This window comes from Pollachius pollachius (assembly GCF_949987615.1).
Source record: "Pollachius pollachius genome assembly, chromosome: 11".
Lineage (NCBI taxonomy): Eukaryota > Metazoa > Chordata > Actinopteri > Gadiformes > Gadidae > Pollachius > Pollachius pollachius.
The window spans coordinates 10,083,383-10,101,013 of record NC_136944.1 but is presented as its reverse complement, the minus strand read 5'-3'; the positions used below and the strand labels follow the sequence as shown (position 1 = coordinate 10,101,013).

Below are 17,631 nucleotides of genomic sequence, written 5' to 3'. Positions count from 1 at the left end.
CACCATTCATAACCATCCCCTAATGCACACACACAGACACACACACACACAAACACACACACACACACAACACACAAACACACAGTGGCCATATTAAATCTGCATGTTTTAATTTCCAACAGGGAGCAAATTACGCTACATGCAAATGTAGAATAGATTATGTCTGGGTCCAGCAAGTACTCTCTAAACAGCATGGGTGTGTGTAGTCTTCACTGCACTCTCAAAACCTAATTACATCAAAGACATTCCACAAGGAAAACACACACACAGACACACAGACACACAGACACACAGACACACAGACACACAGACACACAGACACACACACGCACTCGTAGAAAAGGAAAACCAGGAGATGTTTCTTTCATTTGAAAAATATAACATTTTAATAAAGGCTACATCTCTTCTTAATTACAATAATTAAAGTACCGAGGCATCTTTTCAATGGAACTCTATAGAGCGCATAATTTACAGTTTACAAGTGGGAACCATGGGAGAAAAAAACAAAATAAAACAACAGGATTAAACAGGATACTAAAAGGCATAAAAATATATTTTTCAACATAAGGCCCCTTGAGAAAACCAAGGGAGTAATCGGACCCTGAAAACTGGGTAAGACATGGCGTGGGACTCCATGTAGGCACAGTTACTGTACTCAGTTACGGACACGTGTCACTAACAACATCACTCCCATCACAATCCTCTGCAGATCCCCATGCAGGCTTGCAATACACAGAATAACCCTAGTCACGCACACACAAACAAGCGCACATATGCATCCGTGCATCTGGGCGCGCGTACATTCACACACACACTTTCACGTGCACACTTTCACGTACACACACACTCACACGCACACACACACACACACACACACACAGACACACTTTCACGTACACACACACATACACATACAAGGGAAGCATATATATTTATATGTGTACACGATATATAGAGCTTTAGTTGGGAAAATGTATATATTGATGCAAACGTAATTCAACGCTTTTTTTTTTGGGGGGGGGGGGGGGGTTGTACTCCATAGCATAGCTAAAGTAAAGTAATAAACGTTAGGCGTTTTGTGGGATGCCTGTGCCACCGCAAACTCAAGGCACTAAAGTTCAAGGCCGGCTGGGTGGAGGCCCAGAGGAATTTCTGACATTAAGTTTTCTTATTTTAAAATAACATTAAGATATTACTATTATTATTATTATTATTACTATTAATATTATTATCATCATTATTGTAAGGGCAGACAAACACCGCAGTAGTCAAATATTAAAAACTCTTCACCGAATGGACAACCGCCCTCGGACATTCTGGCGACACGGTCGACGGTCTCCGGCTGAGTCACAGCCCTGTCACGGGACCAGGAGCCAATCACAGCCAGCCGCGGGGGCGGCCCTTAACATGTTGACAGTAGGAAAAGTCTTCTATCCCAAGCAGCATATCCATGGCAGGATGGGTGGTGGGAGGGGTCAATTTCTTCCAATAAATAGCAATATAAATCTTTACATAGCGACACAGGTATCATAATAAGACTGCTTGTTTTTACATGTTTATCTGCATATTGACGAGGCTAGAGGCCCATCCTTTAACAGCGACCTGGCGTGGGTCTGTTGATGAACCTGGGGAGCCCACCTCCTCCACGAGTGGTCATTTAGCAAAGAGTCTGTCGCGGGGTCACGACCCGTATTGTGCATGGGGGGGACAGGGGGAGAGCTGTATTCTGTTTCAGGAGTCTGTTATGGTTTTGTTTTCTGACTTGCTTTGAGAAAGGGTTTTTCACCATTTACACAAATGTGCTGTGGTCTGACTCTGACCTCTCTCTCTCTCTCTCTCTCCATCTCTTTTACTTTGTTCGTTCTGTCTCTTTTTCATCTCTTTTTCGTAAATGCTCCAGTTCAGCAAATTCAGTCACACGGTCATGGCTTAAGAGAAAAGCCGTGGTGGTGGTGGTGGCGGCTTACTCCATCCTCTCCACTTTGCCCAGGACCTTGCCCTCGTAGGTGGGCAGCAGAGTGCCGTCATCAGAGACCTCCTCGAACACGGCGCCACACTCAAACTCATCGCTAGCCTTCTTGAAGTAGTACCTGAGAGAGAGAGAGAGAGAGACATTAATACTGAGCTCAACATAAATCCTTGGCACATACAATGCAAACACAAATAGCAACAAAGCCGGTTGAAATGTCACTTCCTCCCGTGTAGGGTGAACTGGGGGTGAGTCCCCGTTTGTGTGTGTGTGTGTGAATGAGTCATCTAATCCTAGGTTATCTTTCTGCTACTTGGACCTCAATGAACCATTGTCAGACGACCCCGATGGTGACCCCAAAGGTCAAAGGGGGAGGTCAAGGCTCTTGGCCTACGTTCCACCACTTGACTCTGGGTCCTCAGTTCCACCAATAAGAGGAAGGAAGGGGAAACGAGAGAGCAAGAGAGCGAGAGAGCGAGAGAGAGAGAGCAAAAGATCATTGGATCAATGAACCAAATTCATTGCGCCTCCAGGACCAAGAAGAGATACGGAAACCTCTACTCAAAGAAGACCAAGTTTAAAACAAGCCCCCCCCCCCCCCCCCCCCCCCCTCACCAGTACCCCTCCCCCACTCCTTCTTTTTTCAACTCCTTCCTGTCTCACCCACCCCTCACCATGAGCTTCGGCCCCAGCTAACAGCGGCCAATTAGGCCCTTGCGTAAATGAAGGGGTCCTTTCACATAGACTGAAATTTTGGGTGCCTGAAAGTCTGCCTGTCATAACCTCCCCCCCCCCCCCATACCACTCCTACGCACTCATGGCTAGCTGTGAGTGTTAGCAGACGCACCCACGCGCACACATTCAGGCACATGAGCACATACACACGCTTATAGGCAAAAAGGCAAACTCTAAATCAAAGCTAAAGAACAGGGAGGGGTAGAAAGATAGAGAGAACAGAGGGACAGGGAGATGGAGGGAGGGAGTGGGTGTGTGTGATGGAGGGGAAGCAGTACATCATGTCCTGACCCCTCTCTGTCTGATCTCACCAGCCCCGCCCCCCACTGTGAGCTATAGGAAGGGCAGCAGACTAGCTAGCTTGTGGTCTCCATCTGTGTGTGTTGTGTTGCGTGTGTGTATCTGTGCGCAAGGGTCTGTTTGTGCAGAAGTGTGTGTGTGTGTGTGTGCCTGCGTGTGTGTGTGTGTGTGTGTGTGTGTGCCTGCACCCCTGCATGTGTGCGTGTGTGCCTGTGTGTATGTGTGTTTGCATGACTGGGCGTGTGTGCGTGCACACCCCGGTGTACGGCGGAGCAGAAGTAAGGAGAAAAATGTGAAGCCGTGACTTCACCGGGCCATTAATGATGCGACCCCTCCCTCCCCGAACACCACCCGCTCCTCCTCTTCCTCCACCTCGCTGGAGAGGAAGAGGAAGCAGCAGGGGGCAGAGAGCGCTCGCTCACCTCTCATTAACTATGTCATGGAAAAAAGACCCCGCTCCTTCTCCATGTGGGGGCCGCGTTGGAATCTGTGTGTGTGTGTGTGTGTGTGTGTGTGCTAGTGTGTTTGTGAGTGTGTGTGTGTGTGTGTGTGGTTTTATGTGGGTCTGTCAAGGCAACACAAACAAAGCTTGTGAAAAACACAGAAACAAACAAAAACATAGAAACAAGAGGTATTGGTCTAGAGCTTGAGAATGAAGCAAATAAATGTGAAAGTAATTCCCTGCCAGCGGGGGTTCAGACGCTCACAACATCCCCCTCCCCCTGGTTGAGAGTGGTGGCTGGGTAATGAATGAAAAGCTGTTTGGTTTGAAAGGGAAGAATGGGTATGAAAGATCTACAACTGAAAACAACAGAGGAATACAACAGAGAACTACACCAGAGAACTACAACAGTGAAGTAGACTTGAAAGTACATGGAAATTACACTGCATCAAAAAAACGATCCAAAAGAAACTACACTTGGAAACTGAATTCAGAAAACTACAGGCAGAAAACTAAACCAAAAGAAGAACCACCGGAAAAATACAGCAGAAAACAGTGAAAACTACCCAAATTAAAAAAAAAAAGAACAACGGAGAACAATAAGAGATAACTACAGAAGAAAACTACAGCAGCCCCACTGTCTTCTGCTGGGAAATGTGTCTCTCTACAGCGGGGCTGAACACAAGGACTTGAAAGGAGCCCTGGGACCACGGTGGATAATTGTATCCTTTTTTTTCCCTCTTCTGGAGGGAGAAGAGAGAACCAAAACAAAACACAAACACACCAAAAAAATCATCTCCTCTTAAAACAGAGGGAAGAAAAATCTTCAAAGTTCGACGGATCTTATTTTCTGAGAGGGGGAGAAAGAGGGACAGAGAGAGGGAGAGAAAGAAAGAGTTTCCACTGGAAGATGTTTCATGTGTTTTCTCTCTCTCTGTCTCTCCCCCCCCCCTTCCCTCTCTCCCTTGCGCAGACATCTGGCACCAATATTGTCTGGCAGGGCTCGTCGGTACTGTTCTTTGTTGAACTGCTGCCATGTTGAAATGACCCAACTCTTTGCATTCTCTGGCTGCCATTACATCCCCACACCACGTTGCAGCTCCAAGCAAACACGCGCACACACACACACACACACACACACACACACACACACACACAACACACACACACACACATATACAAACACGTAACAAAATGACACAGGAACTTTGGAAGAGAAGGTAGATAGAGAACGAGAGAGCGTTAGAGAGAGAGTTGGACGAGAGAGAAGGGGCTGGGAGTGTGGGAGTCGGATAGACAGACAGATGTGGGGGGATTTCTGTGCGGCTGTGGTGAGCGTGGTGACGTCACGGGGGGGGGGAGGGGGTACGATCAGAGACGTGGGACACACATCTGGGGAGAGGAGAACCCAGTTGGCGTTTGGTCTGTGAAGCAAGATTAAAAAAATAAAAATCTCCAAGCAATCAGTGAGACCAGTCACTACTACTACTACTACAACTACTACTACTACTACTACTACTACTACTACTACTACTACTACTACTACTACTACTACTACTACTACTTCTACTACTACTACTACTACTACTACTACTACTTCTACTACTACTAGTGAAAGTGCCTGTTTGAGGGAAAGGGAAGACATAGCCTCATCACAGGCCAGGTCACAACCCAAGGCCCAGAGAAGGAGGAGGTTCACGTCACATGGCTGTCCGGACGGGAAAGAGGACAAGTGAGTGAGTGTGTGTAGGGGGGGAAACAACTCTGGTTTTAAACAATACGCTTTTCATCAAAAAAGAAGAAGAAGAAGAAGAGAAAAAAAAAAAAGACCCTGTAAAATGATTACAACGTGTGTAAACATTGTGCGCGCTCGACGAGCGCACACCCACATGTTTGTGCACAAGCTATGGAGCACGCACACACACACACACACACACACACACACACACACAATCCCATGCACGAACGCAAGCAGAAAGGGGGCCCCTGATAGCATCGGTGAAGAATTTGCACGCTGGCCATTTGTGTGAGTCTTTGTTGGTTGGAAATGAAAGGGGCCGGGGCTTCAAAGCCATGCGTATTAAGTGTGCCTTAGCATGGAAATCAATACCAGATGGGACCCAAATCGCAGCAGTTCAAACCCCTCCCCCCCATCCCCTCCTCGCACACTCCCCCAAACACCACCCACCCAACCACAGCCATGCTCTCTCTAGCCCCCCCCGCCCCCCTCCTCTGCCGTAGACCACAACACACGGCCCCGGTCTTACAACAGATACAGGCACTAGTAAACAGCGCTAGGGTGAAAATGTTCGCCGGCCAGCGGAAGAGTTGGGTTTGAATTTCCGTTGTTCGCAGCACTGAGCGGGGCTTCCCTTTGCCTCAGAACTGCACTAAAAGGTGACGGTTCAGGAGCTGAATGCGAATGGAAACGTGGGGAAACGTGGGGAAATGTGCGACTGAGCCGTGTCTGACAAAACAAACATCCTTAAGCTTTCAGGTTTTCAGTAAAAGCCATAAAATACAAAATCGCATTCCACAACCATTTTGTCATTTAGCAAACACTTGAAGCACGACGCGGCTAACAACGCTACATGTCATTATCGAGCAGGCGGGCCGGGGTCTGGGTGTGAACCCTTGTCTTCCCAGCTTTCCTACAGGTAAACTGGGAACCCTGGGGGTCACACCCAGAGGAGGCTGGGGCCAGGTAGCTGGTAGCAGTGTCGGCACCCACCTGTAGTTGCCCTTCTTGCGGAGCTGCTCCTTGAAGTGTCCCAGGGTGAGGCAGTGGCTCTTCATGCTCCGCCGGTACGGGATCTCCTCACCACAGAAGAAGTAGGTCACCACAGCCTCACTGCCGCCAACGCCACCAGCAACGCTCGGAGACGACGTTACACTTTGGCTCGCAGAGCTCTTCCTTACCTCCTTCATCCTGGGAGCGAGAGAGAGAGAGAGAGCGAGAGAGAGATGTGTTAGTGACTAGGTAAACCAGACTAACCCTTCTTGCACCGAAAGATCACATGGTTGATCCCCTCGATAAAAAAAAACAAACAGAAACAACAGGGAAACAATACAGCCATCTGTGTGTATGTCTTTGTGCACGTGACGTCTGATAGCCGTTGCGGTACAGTGCAAGACGGAGGCTAGAGCTCGAGGATAAGGAGGACAACTGGCAGCAGGGATGTGGAGAGGCAGAGGAGAGGGAAGGCTCTTACTCTTCTGACAAGAGGGCAGGGGCAGCGAGGAACAAATTGGCTGCGCTCGGATTGACTGAAGACAGGGCGACGCCCACTCCGTTCTGGACAGGCACGAGGTGGCATTTCTCCCGCTGGGGACTGGATGTAGAGTGCCTGAAGAGGGCGCACATGGAATTGTTACTCCTTAATTATTCATCAATTACAGTCGTGTTTAGAAAGCGATCAATAAGCAATTTGTCAATTATTCAATCAAAGGAACCTGGGTTTCCCCAGAGATGGTGCTCTTCTTGGGATTCACATTGAAATGCTTTTCGAGACTTTTTCCCTTCGCGGAAAAACCTGAACACGCAAAGGCGATTTCTATATTTCTACGTTCATCCAGAGGCCGAGCCTCACCTCTGTTTAGAGGGCTTGGTTGACACTTCCTCCAGCCGACGGCAGGCCTCCTCCAGCTGGGCAAGGGTGTTGGGCGGCGGCAGCGGCGGCATCGCGGGGTCCTGGATGAAGGGGTGGGCTGGCTGGTGGTTACGCAGAAGGGCCGAGCTCCCGCCACCGCCCCACGCGTGTGCCGGGCCACCGCCAAAGGACTTCTTGGTGATCTGGGCACTGAAGCGCGGAGACGAAGAAGGATTAGCCAATGGGGGCGGGCGGCGACGGGAATTGTACTTCAAAAACCCACGGCGGAGGACTACAACGTGACGGCCGTGGTGCGGCGGCGGGCTCACCTGTGAGACCTGTGCTTGCCCTGCCTCTCGCTCTCCAGCATCCACTGCCAGACGTTCTGCGAGCGATCCGAGGTGTCCGTGGGCAGGTGGACGAATGGGGCGCTCTCTTCCGGGGACCCCTCGGACACCCCTTCGTCGCCCCCCGAACGGCACTGGCGCCTCGACAGCGAGCTGGAGCGCCTGGTGGGGGGGGGGGGGGGGGGGTGGGAGGCGGGGTTGGAAGGTTCAGGACGACAGTAAGGTCGTGTAGGGACTAGGGAGTTTCGACCTCCTTAGCGACGTCACGCCTTCCTCTTCCTCGGGTAGGATGCGGGACGACGGGGTTTGAAGGCAGAACCTGGAAAGGTTCTGCCTTCAAACCCCGTCGTTCCGCATCCTACCCGAGGAAGACCTCCAAAGCCGGCCCTGATGACGTGCATTCCCCTTTTTTGCACCCGGAGTCTCCGGGCACGCGCGCCAGGCCGGTGAACGACTCATTAGCGACTCGACTCACCCAGGGTGGTGGAGCTCCACGGCGGCGGCGGCGGCGGCGGCGGCGGCCCCACACGCCTCCCGGCCCAGGCTGCGGTTGCGCTGGCACGGCTGGACGCCCTGGCAGAGGCCCTGGACCCTGAGGGCCGCCTCGCGCTCCACCTGCTCCTGGCTGCGGGGCCCGCCGTGGTGGTGGTGGATGTAGTGGTGGTGGATGTGCTTGGTGCTCTGCCTGCTGACCGGGGCCAGACCGGGGCCCGAGGCAGGCGGGGCGGCGGAGGCCCCCGGCGGGGACAGCGGGGCCCGGAGCGCCGAGGCCCCGCGGGGGGCCAGGGTGCCCCCCCTGCTCTCCGGGGAGCGTGCGCGGGGGGAGCGGCGCAGGACGGCGGGGGACTGGCACCCGGGGGTCCGGAGCACGCGGGACAGGTGCTCGTCCAGGATGGCCTGGGGGTCGTCTTCGGACGAGCCCGGGAGGAGGGCCAGGGGGTGGGCGGCGGAGCCGGGGGTCTCGGCGGCGTCGTCCCGCTCCTCTTCCTCCTGGATCTGCTGCAGCCGCTCCTCCAGGGAGCGGCGGGTGTCCTGCTCCTTCTTGAGGCGCTCCAGGCGGGAGATGAGCTGGGTGGCGAACTCCAGGGGCTTCACGGGAACCATCTCCTTGGGAGGGGGGCGGTCGCACTATGGGGAGGAGAACAGAGGGGGGACGGGGGGGTTGGATGAGCCTCTGCTAGCCGACGTTATCAACTCGGTCACCAGGAGTCAAACATTTCTAGATGTTTATTGAATCCCGTCACAATTAGCTTCGGCTGTCTACCTAGCTATTAACCGTTGGCTATGACACTCCCCCTGTCCTACCTCTGAAGTTCAACCAGCGGCTGAACGTTTCAAAATGTCCTCTATTCTTTTTTGACATTAAGATAAGGTTCGCTCCATTATATCCATTATATATTCATGCATTATTTATATCTAGATGGTCATTATCTGTTAACTGTACTCTACTTTGGATTGAGCTGAGGCTGTGTTTTGGGGTGGGGGGCAGGACATGGGGAGGGGGGGAGGACGGGAGAGGAGGGAGGAAAGAGGGAGGTGGTAGAGGGTGGCAGTGGGGGGCTGGCGGGAGAGGGAGGGGCTTCTACTCCCTCTGTCAGCCTTAATGTGCTGCTCACTTCAAAGACTCCCTCGTCAAATATCAAACACTTGCCAGGAAGAGAGAGCGGCACGGAGGAAGAGAGAGATGGAGGAAGAGAGGAGGAGAGAGACGGAGGAAGAGAGGGCAAGAGTGAGGAGACATGAGAGAGGGGAAGAGAGAGTGCCAGGGAGGGATGAACGAGTCAGGGAGATAGAGGAAACAAGGGATGGGGGAGAAGGGGAAGAGAGGGAGGAAAGAAAGGAATATCTAAGAATAAAAGTCACATCCTGACAGGGGGTGGAAGAGAAGGAGAGAGGGAGGGGCTGGGCCACGGTGGGGGATAAAAGGAGAGAGAAAAGCCACAGAGGGGTGGAGATGGAGAGAGGGAAGGATGGAGAGATAAAGGAGTCAAATAGGGATGAAGATCAGAACAGTTAGGATAATTTATGCCCTTCACACACACACACACACACACACAGACACACACACACACACACACACACACACGCCTTTGAGGTACAGTACCACGACAGCAGTTCCAACTTGTGTCTATGTGTGTGTGTGTGTGCCACATACTCAAACACTTATCATTTGCTCTTTTTTCTTCTATCCTTTCATTTCTTCCCCCGTTCTCTTTGTAGTGAACATAAAAGAGATTGAGTGAGAATGTGTGTATGTGTGTGTGAGAGAGAGGGGGGGGGGGGGTCAGCTGTCTAACAGAGCCCGGGGCTGGCACAACATGGCTGTGGCAGTCATCTCGTCGCCAAAAACCCAGACAGGGAAACCAAAACAAGGGGACGAAGGAGGATTGCCGGTAAAGGAAGGATCCACAACTCAAGGAAGAACTTCTTACTTCCTCGTTTTATTTTGAGAAGACAGAAGAACCTCTCTCTCTCTGTCTCTTTCAATCCCATTCATTCTATCTCTCTTCCCCCTACTCTCTCTCTTTCTCCTACACTATTTTCCTTCATCAGGTCTGTCTCTCTCCTTCCGTTGTTCATTCTCTCCCACTCTTTCTATTCTCTCTATCTCCCCCGACCTGATTCCCCCCCCGACCCACCGAGAGAGTGACCACATGACTCACCACAACTCATTCTTTCAAATCTCTCTTTTTCTGTGGGTGGGGGTAGGCTGCTGAGTGGTGATGCGCTGGTGGGTGGGGGAGTTGTGGGTGGGGGTAGGCTGTTTCATGGCTGGTGCATGGCTGGGTGGGTGGGGGAGTTGTGGGTGGGGGTAGGCTGTTTCATGGCTGGTGCATGCCTGGGTGGGTGGGGGTAGGCTGTTTCATGGCTGGTGCATGGCTGGGTAGATGGGGGGGGGGTGTGGGTGATGGAGAATAAAGAGGCCAGCTCAGTTGGAAGTTGTCACTTCCCCGCATGCTCGCCGCATTCATCCCCCCTGATCAAAGAGCTGTGTAGCTTGCTTATGTGTGTGTGCGCCTCAGAGAGCGTTTGTGCACGAGTGCGCGCGCGCGTGCGTGTGTGTGTGTGTGTCTATGTGTGCACACGTTGCTTCCGGCTGATTTCCGAGCCCTGGGGATAAAGCAGCAGAGATCTTCGCCATCTCTCCCTCTGTTCTCCGTATTTAACCCCCCCACAACAGGCCCCCAGTGAGGGGTGAGGCACGGCTGCGATAAAAAGCTTATGAGACCGTCTCCCGTAGACTTCAATGGCAGCCATGATGGGGGGGGACAAGATGAGATGTGTGTGTGTGGGTGTGTGTGTGTGTGTGTGTGTGTGTGCGCACCTAGGTGTGTGTGTGTGTGTTTGTGTGTGCGTGTGAGGGTGTGTTTTTGCCGCTGCTCTTCAGATGTTGCTTGGTGTTGGTGAGATACAGAGAGAATGTGGAATGCTGTCTACGGCTCTATTCATAGAGCCAAACAACACAGGCTGCTATGCAAATGACACTGTGGGACCCCAAGTTCAAAAAGACCTGTGTGTGTCTGTGTGGATGATGGTGTGTGGGTGCGTGTGATGGTGTGTGCATGTGCGCGTGTGTACTTACGGGGAAGGCAGGCAGGGAGACCTGGCTGTTCATCCTCAGGTTGCGCTCCACCTCTCTGTGAAGGTGCTTCTTGGAGCCTGACTTGTAGGAAGGGACGCCATCTCTGTAGACACACACACAAACACATACATACAGATCAGTCCAATTTGTCATCAAACCAATGCAGAAGTATGTTTCCCCGCATCTGGAACCTCAAAGCAAGAAGCCATTCCACTATTTGAAACTATTCCTGTGTGTGAAACCGTTGGGTTGGTTGAGTCACAGTGTGTGGGACATTTTGGATATGATAAATACATTTCTTAATGGAGAGAGAGAGAGCGTCAGAGAAAATTAGAAAGGGCCCTATCTCTATCTCTCTCCTGGTTTCCTGGTCACCTAGAGCCTAAGTGAGGAGCACCACTTTTTTCTTCCCCCCTTCCCAGTCACTGTTGCTTTGAAATGCTACAGTCATGCGCATAAGCCCTCCCTCTACTCTTCCCCCCTCCCCAACCAACCAACCAGCACCATTACCCTCCCCAAGCCTGTGTATATACAGCGGCCCCACCCCCACCAAACCCCTCCCTGCTCCAATCTTCATTTGGCAAACGCTGCCGCAGCCAGCCTCTGATGTCGGCACATCAAAAGGCTGGTTTGTAAGATAAGGTAATGTTTGAAGTCTGCGCAGCTGCATTCCCCAGCGTCCAGGCTAATCCATAAATAAGATATAAGCAAAAAGAAAAAATACGGCGCCCCCCCCCACACCATGAACCACCCCCGACTGTTGCCTTTTTATCCCCCCCCCCATTCCATTTTTCGCTATTCTTTTCTTTATCTATAAATGAGATTCAAATGTTTCAGAGCTCCCTTTCACCGACCCGGGAAAAGAGAGAGAGAGAAAGAACGACAGAGAGAACGAGAGAGAGAGAGAGAGAGAGAAGGGGGGGGCAGATAGTGCGATCAAGGCCACAGCAACCAGGAAGTGTGTGTCTGTACGTGTGTATGTGTGTATGTATGTGTGCGTGTGTATGTGTGTGTGTGTGTGTGTGTGTGTGTGTGTGTGTGTGTGTGTGTGTGTCCCCGCGGCCGGTGCTTTGTTGCCGTGTCGGGGCAAAGTACATCAGCTCACAGGGCTATCTGGGTCTCCGGTCCCCTTTGAAGAGGAAGCGTCTCCAGAGACTCAAACTGTTGTAAAAAGGTTCCTTTATAACCCGCCATAGCCAAACCCCTTCCTCCCTCCTTTGTGGGCCCCGCCCACCGCCCAACCACACAGGGGTTGTCTTCCGCCTCGTCATGGATCAGTGTAGACATGAGCTCACGCGGACCTTGATGTGTGAGCATACCTGTCATGTCCGGCGGGGCTAATCAGCGAGAAATAAAGCCCACTAAAACAGCTGACCCCGGGATTTCAAAGGCCGCCTTCAAAGGCGCCCGCCCGGCGGATGGCGCCGACCGCTGTGACTTCATATCACCTGGCGCCCGATCACATGGGGCGGGCCGCAAGATCATGACCACGTGATCACCGATGGACCGCCCCCCCACCGGATTAACATTGACGGCTCGCCAAGGCACGTACACATGGGGTTGGTGCGGGGGCAATGGGAGGGAGTCGGCTGCGTGTCGAGGTGGAGGTGACGGTGAGTCACGCGCACTCTCGTTGTAGCACACAGCGTTTTGGTGAAGCTGCGTATCCAATGTCCACGCGAGCGGGTCGTCTCCCCGGTCGAGGGGGGTCAGCCGACTGGGTTGGTTGTTTTGTCCGTCGAGGTGGATGACGGAGGTAAGGACCGTCCAGGTTGATAATCCCGCTTGCTCTTAAAAGACTCTCTTCGAGATGGATGTGAAACATGCATGCGCACGCACACACAAACGCGCGCGCAAACTCAAAGCTCAAAGGTGTGGGAGATAATCGGGACTTACAGGCTGTCCGTGACGGACATGGCGTCGTCAGTCATGGCATCGCTGGACACCTCGCTGTCGTTGGTGCTGGCGACGGGCGCCCGCACCCCCACGTGGTAGGGGTGGACGACCTCTGGCCTCCGGTACATCCTGGATCTGGACACACACACACAGACAAACAGCGGCTCAGTTAGCTAGTGAGGGCCACTTTAGCATGGGCGTCAAGTCTGGCATTAACTGCCGCTAAGTTGTAGGCTGTGGATGATCAAATCCATTAACCTGTAGTAACCTTAAAAGTCAATGCCAATGTGGCGAATCCAATGTGGTGGGTACATTTTCTGTTAAGCGAGAGGTCAAGATCCTGGCCCCCATTGGAGAACCTCTGTCGGTCCTCCATGTGTGGTCACGCTGGACCGCTGAGCTCAAGTCGGCTAGTTTTCAGTCGTTTCTTTTGGTAAACAGCTTCATATGGCCTACAAGGTTGTTGTTTTTTGTTTTTTTTTATTCTTTCCATTTCCCTGAACTCTAGCTCAGCCCTCATCTCTTGCTGTACACATTCCTGCCATGGTAGAGAGTAGAGAGAGAGAGAGAGAGAGAGAGAGAGAGAGAAAAAGGAAGGGCAGTGGAGAGAAAGGAGGAGAGACGAGGGGGGTCTCTTCATGAACAGACCTGGGGAGAAAAGTAGGAGGAGGAAGAGACAGAATGAAGGACTGAGCGAGAGAGACCCAGCATGACTAGGGCTGTAGGCCCCCAGCTCCAAGCTGACCTTCAGAGGCACTGCAAAGAGTCAGGTATTTAACACAGCTGGCCTCACATTCTTCTCTGTCTCTCCCTCAGTATCTCTCTCTCCCACCCTCCGTCTCTCTCCCGCTCTCTCAAACTGCAATCTCCCCCTCTCTCCCTCCCTCTCTCCTTCTCTCGTTCTCGGCCCTCTCCCTCCTTCAATCCCCCTCTCTCTTTCTTCCTCCCTCTTTCTCTCTTTCTGGAACCAGCCAATTGCTCTTCCCCATCACATCATTTTTTTCTTCACAATGGAAAGATGAAAGTGGTGAAGGAGGGGCGGAGCAGGCAGAGCAGGGAATCAGAGGAGAATCGTGGTAAACAAAAAGAAAGGAGGGAAAAAAACGGGGTAATGTGAGTGTGTGTGTTTTTGTGTGCGCTTGTGCGAGGGTGTGTATGTGTTTCTGTGTGAGTGGGTGGGTGGGGGTCATATTCACTGTAGCTGAAGCGTTTGTGTTGTTTTTTTGGGGGGCGTTTTTTTTGTTGTGGATGTTGTTGTTCTATTTCTAAATGAAAGGAGAAGCTGAATCAGAGGAGAGAAGGGGGGTGTTGCTCATGCTCCAACTGTCACGGTAGTCACACACTCAGAACTATACCTGACATCAACGATTAAAAATAATACAGAATATCCCTTCTGGAAATGATAGGTTGGTCTCGTTTTAAAACCAAAGTCAGTGTACTATTTCCTCATGACCCCATATTTATGCGGTGTAAAGATATATAAGTAAATAACCACTTTGTATGCCATCATTGAGAAACTCTACTTTTAACCTGGATAGTAATAGGGTCGAGTTTGCGTAACAGTGTTTGTGCATGCTGGCGACAAGAATGGCAATACAAGGCTATATGATGTCAATAAGATACAGAGGAAAACATAAATAAAGAAAAAAGCCACTCATGATGTTGTCCGTGTGCGTGTGGTTAAGGAGATATAGCACAGCAATACCATAATCTATTATTCGCTGGCTGGGGGGACCGGGGCAGGCGGGCTTGATCTGCTAACTTCCCCCCTGGAAGACGATCCCTCTATCTGCGGAACTATTTCAAAGCTGCGGAAGCGCGGGTGCAGCCAGTGGAGCGCGCGCCAGCAGAAGAGATGAACAACGTGTGGCTGGGTGACTGCGCGAGGTGCGGGAGGGAGGGAAGAAGGGAGTGTGGGTGCGCGAGGCGAGGAAGGGAGGGAGGGAGTGTGGTTAAGCGAGGAAAAACTACATCAAATGTGAGCGCGCGCGGATGTGTAAGTCGGTGAGTGAATTTTAAAAATACTAGTTGATATGTTTCCTTCCAGCAAAAACAAATCAGCTAATTGGCAAGCGGAGATTTTGACACTTTTCTACGCGCGCCAGTTTCTCTGCAACCAAGTATACAATTAACTTATCTATTTCTAACTTGAATGTAACATTACAGTCGAACATTATCAGCACGTATTGTGGGTATAATACATGTGTAATTCTTACCCGTATGCCTTGTCCATGACCTCCACCGCCCTCACGGACATGGTCGCCCTCAGAGCTTTAGAAGATAGTCCAACCAGCGCTTTGGCTTTGAAATCACAGCTCCACTCCTCTTCCTCGTTCAGCGTTGGCAGGTATCCACAAACCACCTTCAGGTCGCTCAGACCGTTCGGGTTGACGTGGCCAGGGTTTTCACCTCCAGTCCTCACGTACTCGAGATAAACATCAGAAGTGAGAAACATCTGATACGAGGTCTCCTCCATGATGTTCTGGATCTCTGTCTGTGCCTGGTCGAACATCGCCGAGTCGATCTTCTTCAGGTTGTCCCGTATGAAGGTCTTGGTCGCGGGTTTCAGCTGCTTGGCAACTATGCTGTTGTTCTCAATGTAGCGCTTGTAAATGGCTTTGACGACTCGCTGCGTTTTGCTATCCTTCAGGTCCATTTGCCTGAAACCATTGCATGCGAACCAAAAGTCTAAAGTGTCGACGCATTTCTCTCGCTCAAGGAATGTCCGGAACAGCAGAGCACCGTCTTGGTCCCCGAGGAGCGAGTGCAGCGACTTGGTCCACCGGGAAAGCGGCGAGTCGGGAGACGCGCTCCCCTCGGGCTCCCCAAGACCGTCCTCGTTTCTCCTCGCGGAGGAGCCGGGAGACTTGAGGAGGAGGATCGACTTGGCGGTATCCAGGGGTCTCATGGTCGCTACTTTGCCGGGGTAGCGGGGCGTAGCGTCGCCCTCCTCCCCGGGAACCGGGGGCCGGGGAGCATCTTCACGGAAACTAGTGGCAATATGGTCCGTAAGCGCCCGGCTCATGGCTCCGGAGGCGGCCGAAGAAACCGTGTGTTGGCTCGCCTCCTCTGGGTTCTACTGTAATCTCCTTACTCTCTTATGTCAGCGGGGGAGCTTCTCTCTGTCTGTCCGTTTTCTCTCTGAAACACAAAGTATTGATCTAATCACGACCAGATCCACCCCAACTTCAAAGGCAGCGACGCAGCGTTTTTTTCCCCCAGACCGTGGCTCAGTTTCACAGAAAACAGACAAAAGCTATTCTACTGAAAACAAATCAGACAAATACTGCAGTAGCTCCCACAAAATTGAACTGCTAGGGTTTCTTGCGATTGTTCAATTTAGCAAACATCCGACTACACTGTAAAACACAAATGTATGCGCCAAATGATCATCTACACCACCTAAAGATATGTGTTTAATCATCAAAAAAACTATCAAAGTATCATTCATTAACATAGCATGGTACAAAATACGCGTCTCTGGTTATTAGGTCTTTTCATAGGAATTTAACCAAGTATATACATTGGTAGTAGCCTAATGTTCTCTTTTCGTCAATATTACAAAGCCTACCGCAATCAGAGGTCTACAACGCACCCACCACGGCATTTGACCATTTACTACTCACAATCTATTGCAGTTTTTACAACACTTAATCGCACTGAATGTAGACATCCATGTGGAGAGACATCGCTGTACTATATGGGACAAACGTAGTTGTGAAGAACAAAACGTGAAGAAAATGGTTTATTGCAGTATCAGGCAACTGAAGCACATGCCTTTCCACACACTACTTGTAGCTCAGAAAGTAAGACAGAGTTAAAATGTCCAACAAGTAAATAACATTTCAGATACATCAGATCGATGAGTTCACAAGCAATTGGCGTTATCTGTTCTTTATCAAATAACACACACGCCTGGGCTATTATACCGTAAAAACGCTCGAGTTCAAAGTAGATTGCCATACTGGCTGTACGCTGATAATAAATACATTGCTAGTTATTCTCTGCAGCCGGTTCTGTAAGATATATATTCGCATTGAAGTCCTACTTATTTTGTTATAGACATCGGGGAAACTTGGAGAACAAATCTCCATTAGCCTAGTAAAACATACACACACATTACACTATAAATAGTATACATTCAGAGCGAAACATACGAAAAATATTGTGTCAATGATTCAAACCCCTAAAACAACCGTCTTTTAAGTCCAGTACGCCAACTGCAAAGAAAAGTCTCAGAAGTAGTGTTGGGGGGTGGTGGGGGGGAGAGGAATTCCAAAGAAAGTATTCGGTCGAAATAAGCACTTGTCAAAAAAGAGCATTTCCTCCCGATAGAGCATTTTAAAATGTTCGTAAATGCAAGAAGACATACAAATATACAATCAAAGCGTTGTGGAGGCGAGTTATGAAAAGTTCATTTATTACACGACTTCAAAGCATTTCAGCAGCACATCAAAGCAACTCAAACGGGGCCAGCGCAGAAGCACACACTCTGGTAACTTACCATCGATCCATGAGTTAGCTCCTCAAAAAACACTCCGGTTTGGTATCCACACAAAAAAATACCATAATCCACAGTTGGTGTATCCAAGGCGCGAATCCGCATACAAGTCCATTCAGTTTAGAAGATGGTTACACGGAGAAAATAATGTTTTAGTTGGTTCGTTGTTAAAGGAGGGGGGAAATATATCGCTTTTCTGCCCGAACGTATCAAGCTGCCGTACGGCAGGTCTCTCCTGAAGGCGACTCCAACGTGAACTGAACGGGAG

General features: G+C 50.8%; 1 protein-coding gene across 1 annotated transcript; it reads right to left on the bottom strand.

The window, feature by feature from the left end:
• Nucleotides 1-435: 435 nt before the first annotated feature.
• axin2 (axin 2 (conductin, axil)) lies at nucleotides 436-17,581 on the bottom strand. The gene is made up of 10 exons (XM_079746911.1): nucleotides 17,367-17,581; nucleotides 15,079-16,003; nucleotides 12,863-12,997; nucleotides 10,967-11,069; nucleotides 7,859-8,511; nucleotides 7,366-7,545; nucleotides 7,037-7,246; nucleotides 6,659-6,793; nucleotides 6,178-6,375; nucleotides 436-2,090 (listed from the first exon to the last, which is right to left on the bottom strand). Exons 2-10 carry the CDS (start codon nucleotides 15,885-15,887, stop codon nucleotides 1,964-1,966), a joined length of 2,550 nt encoding a protein of 849 aa, XP_079603037.1. The 5' UTR covers nucleotides 15,888-16,003; nucleotides 17,367-17,581; the 3' UTR covers nucleotides 436-1,963.
• Between the last annotated feature and the right edge of the window lie 50 nt (nucleotides 17,582-17,631).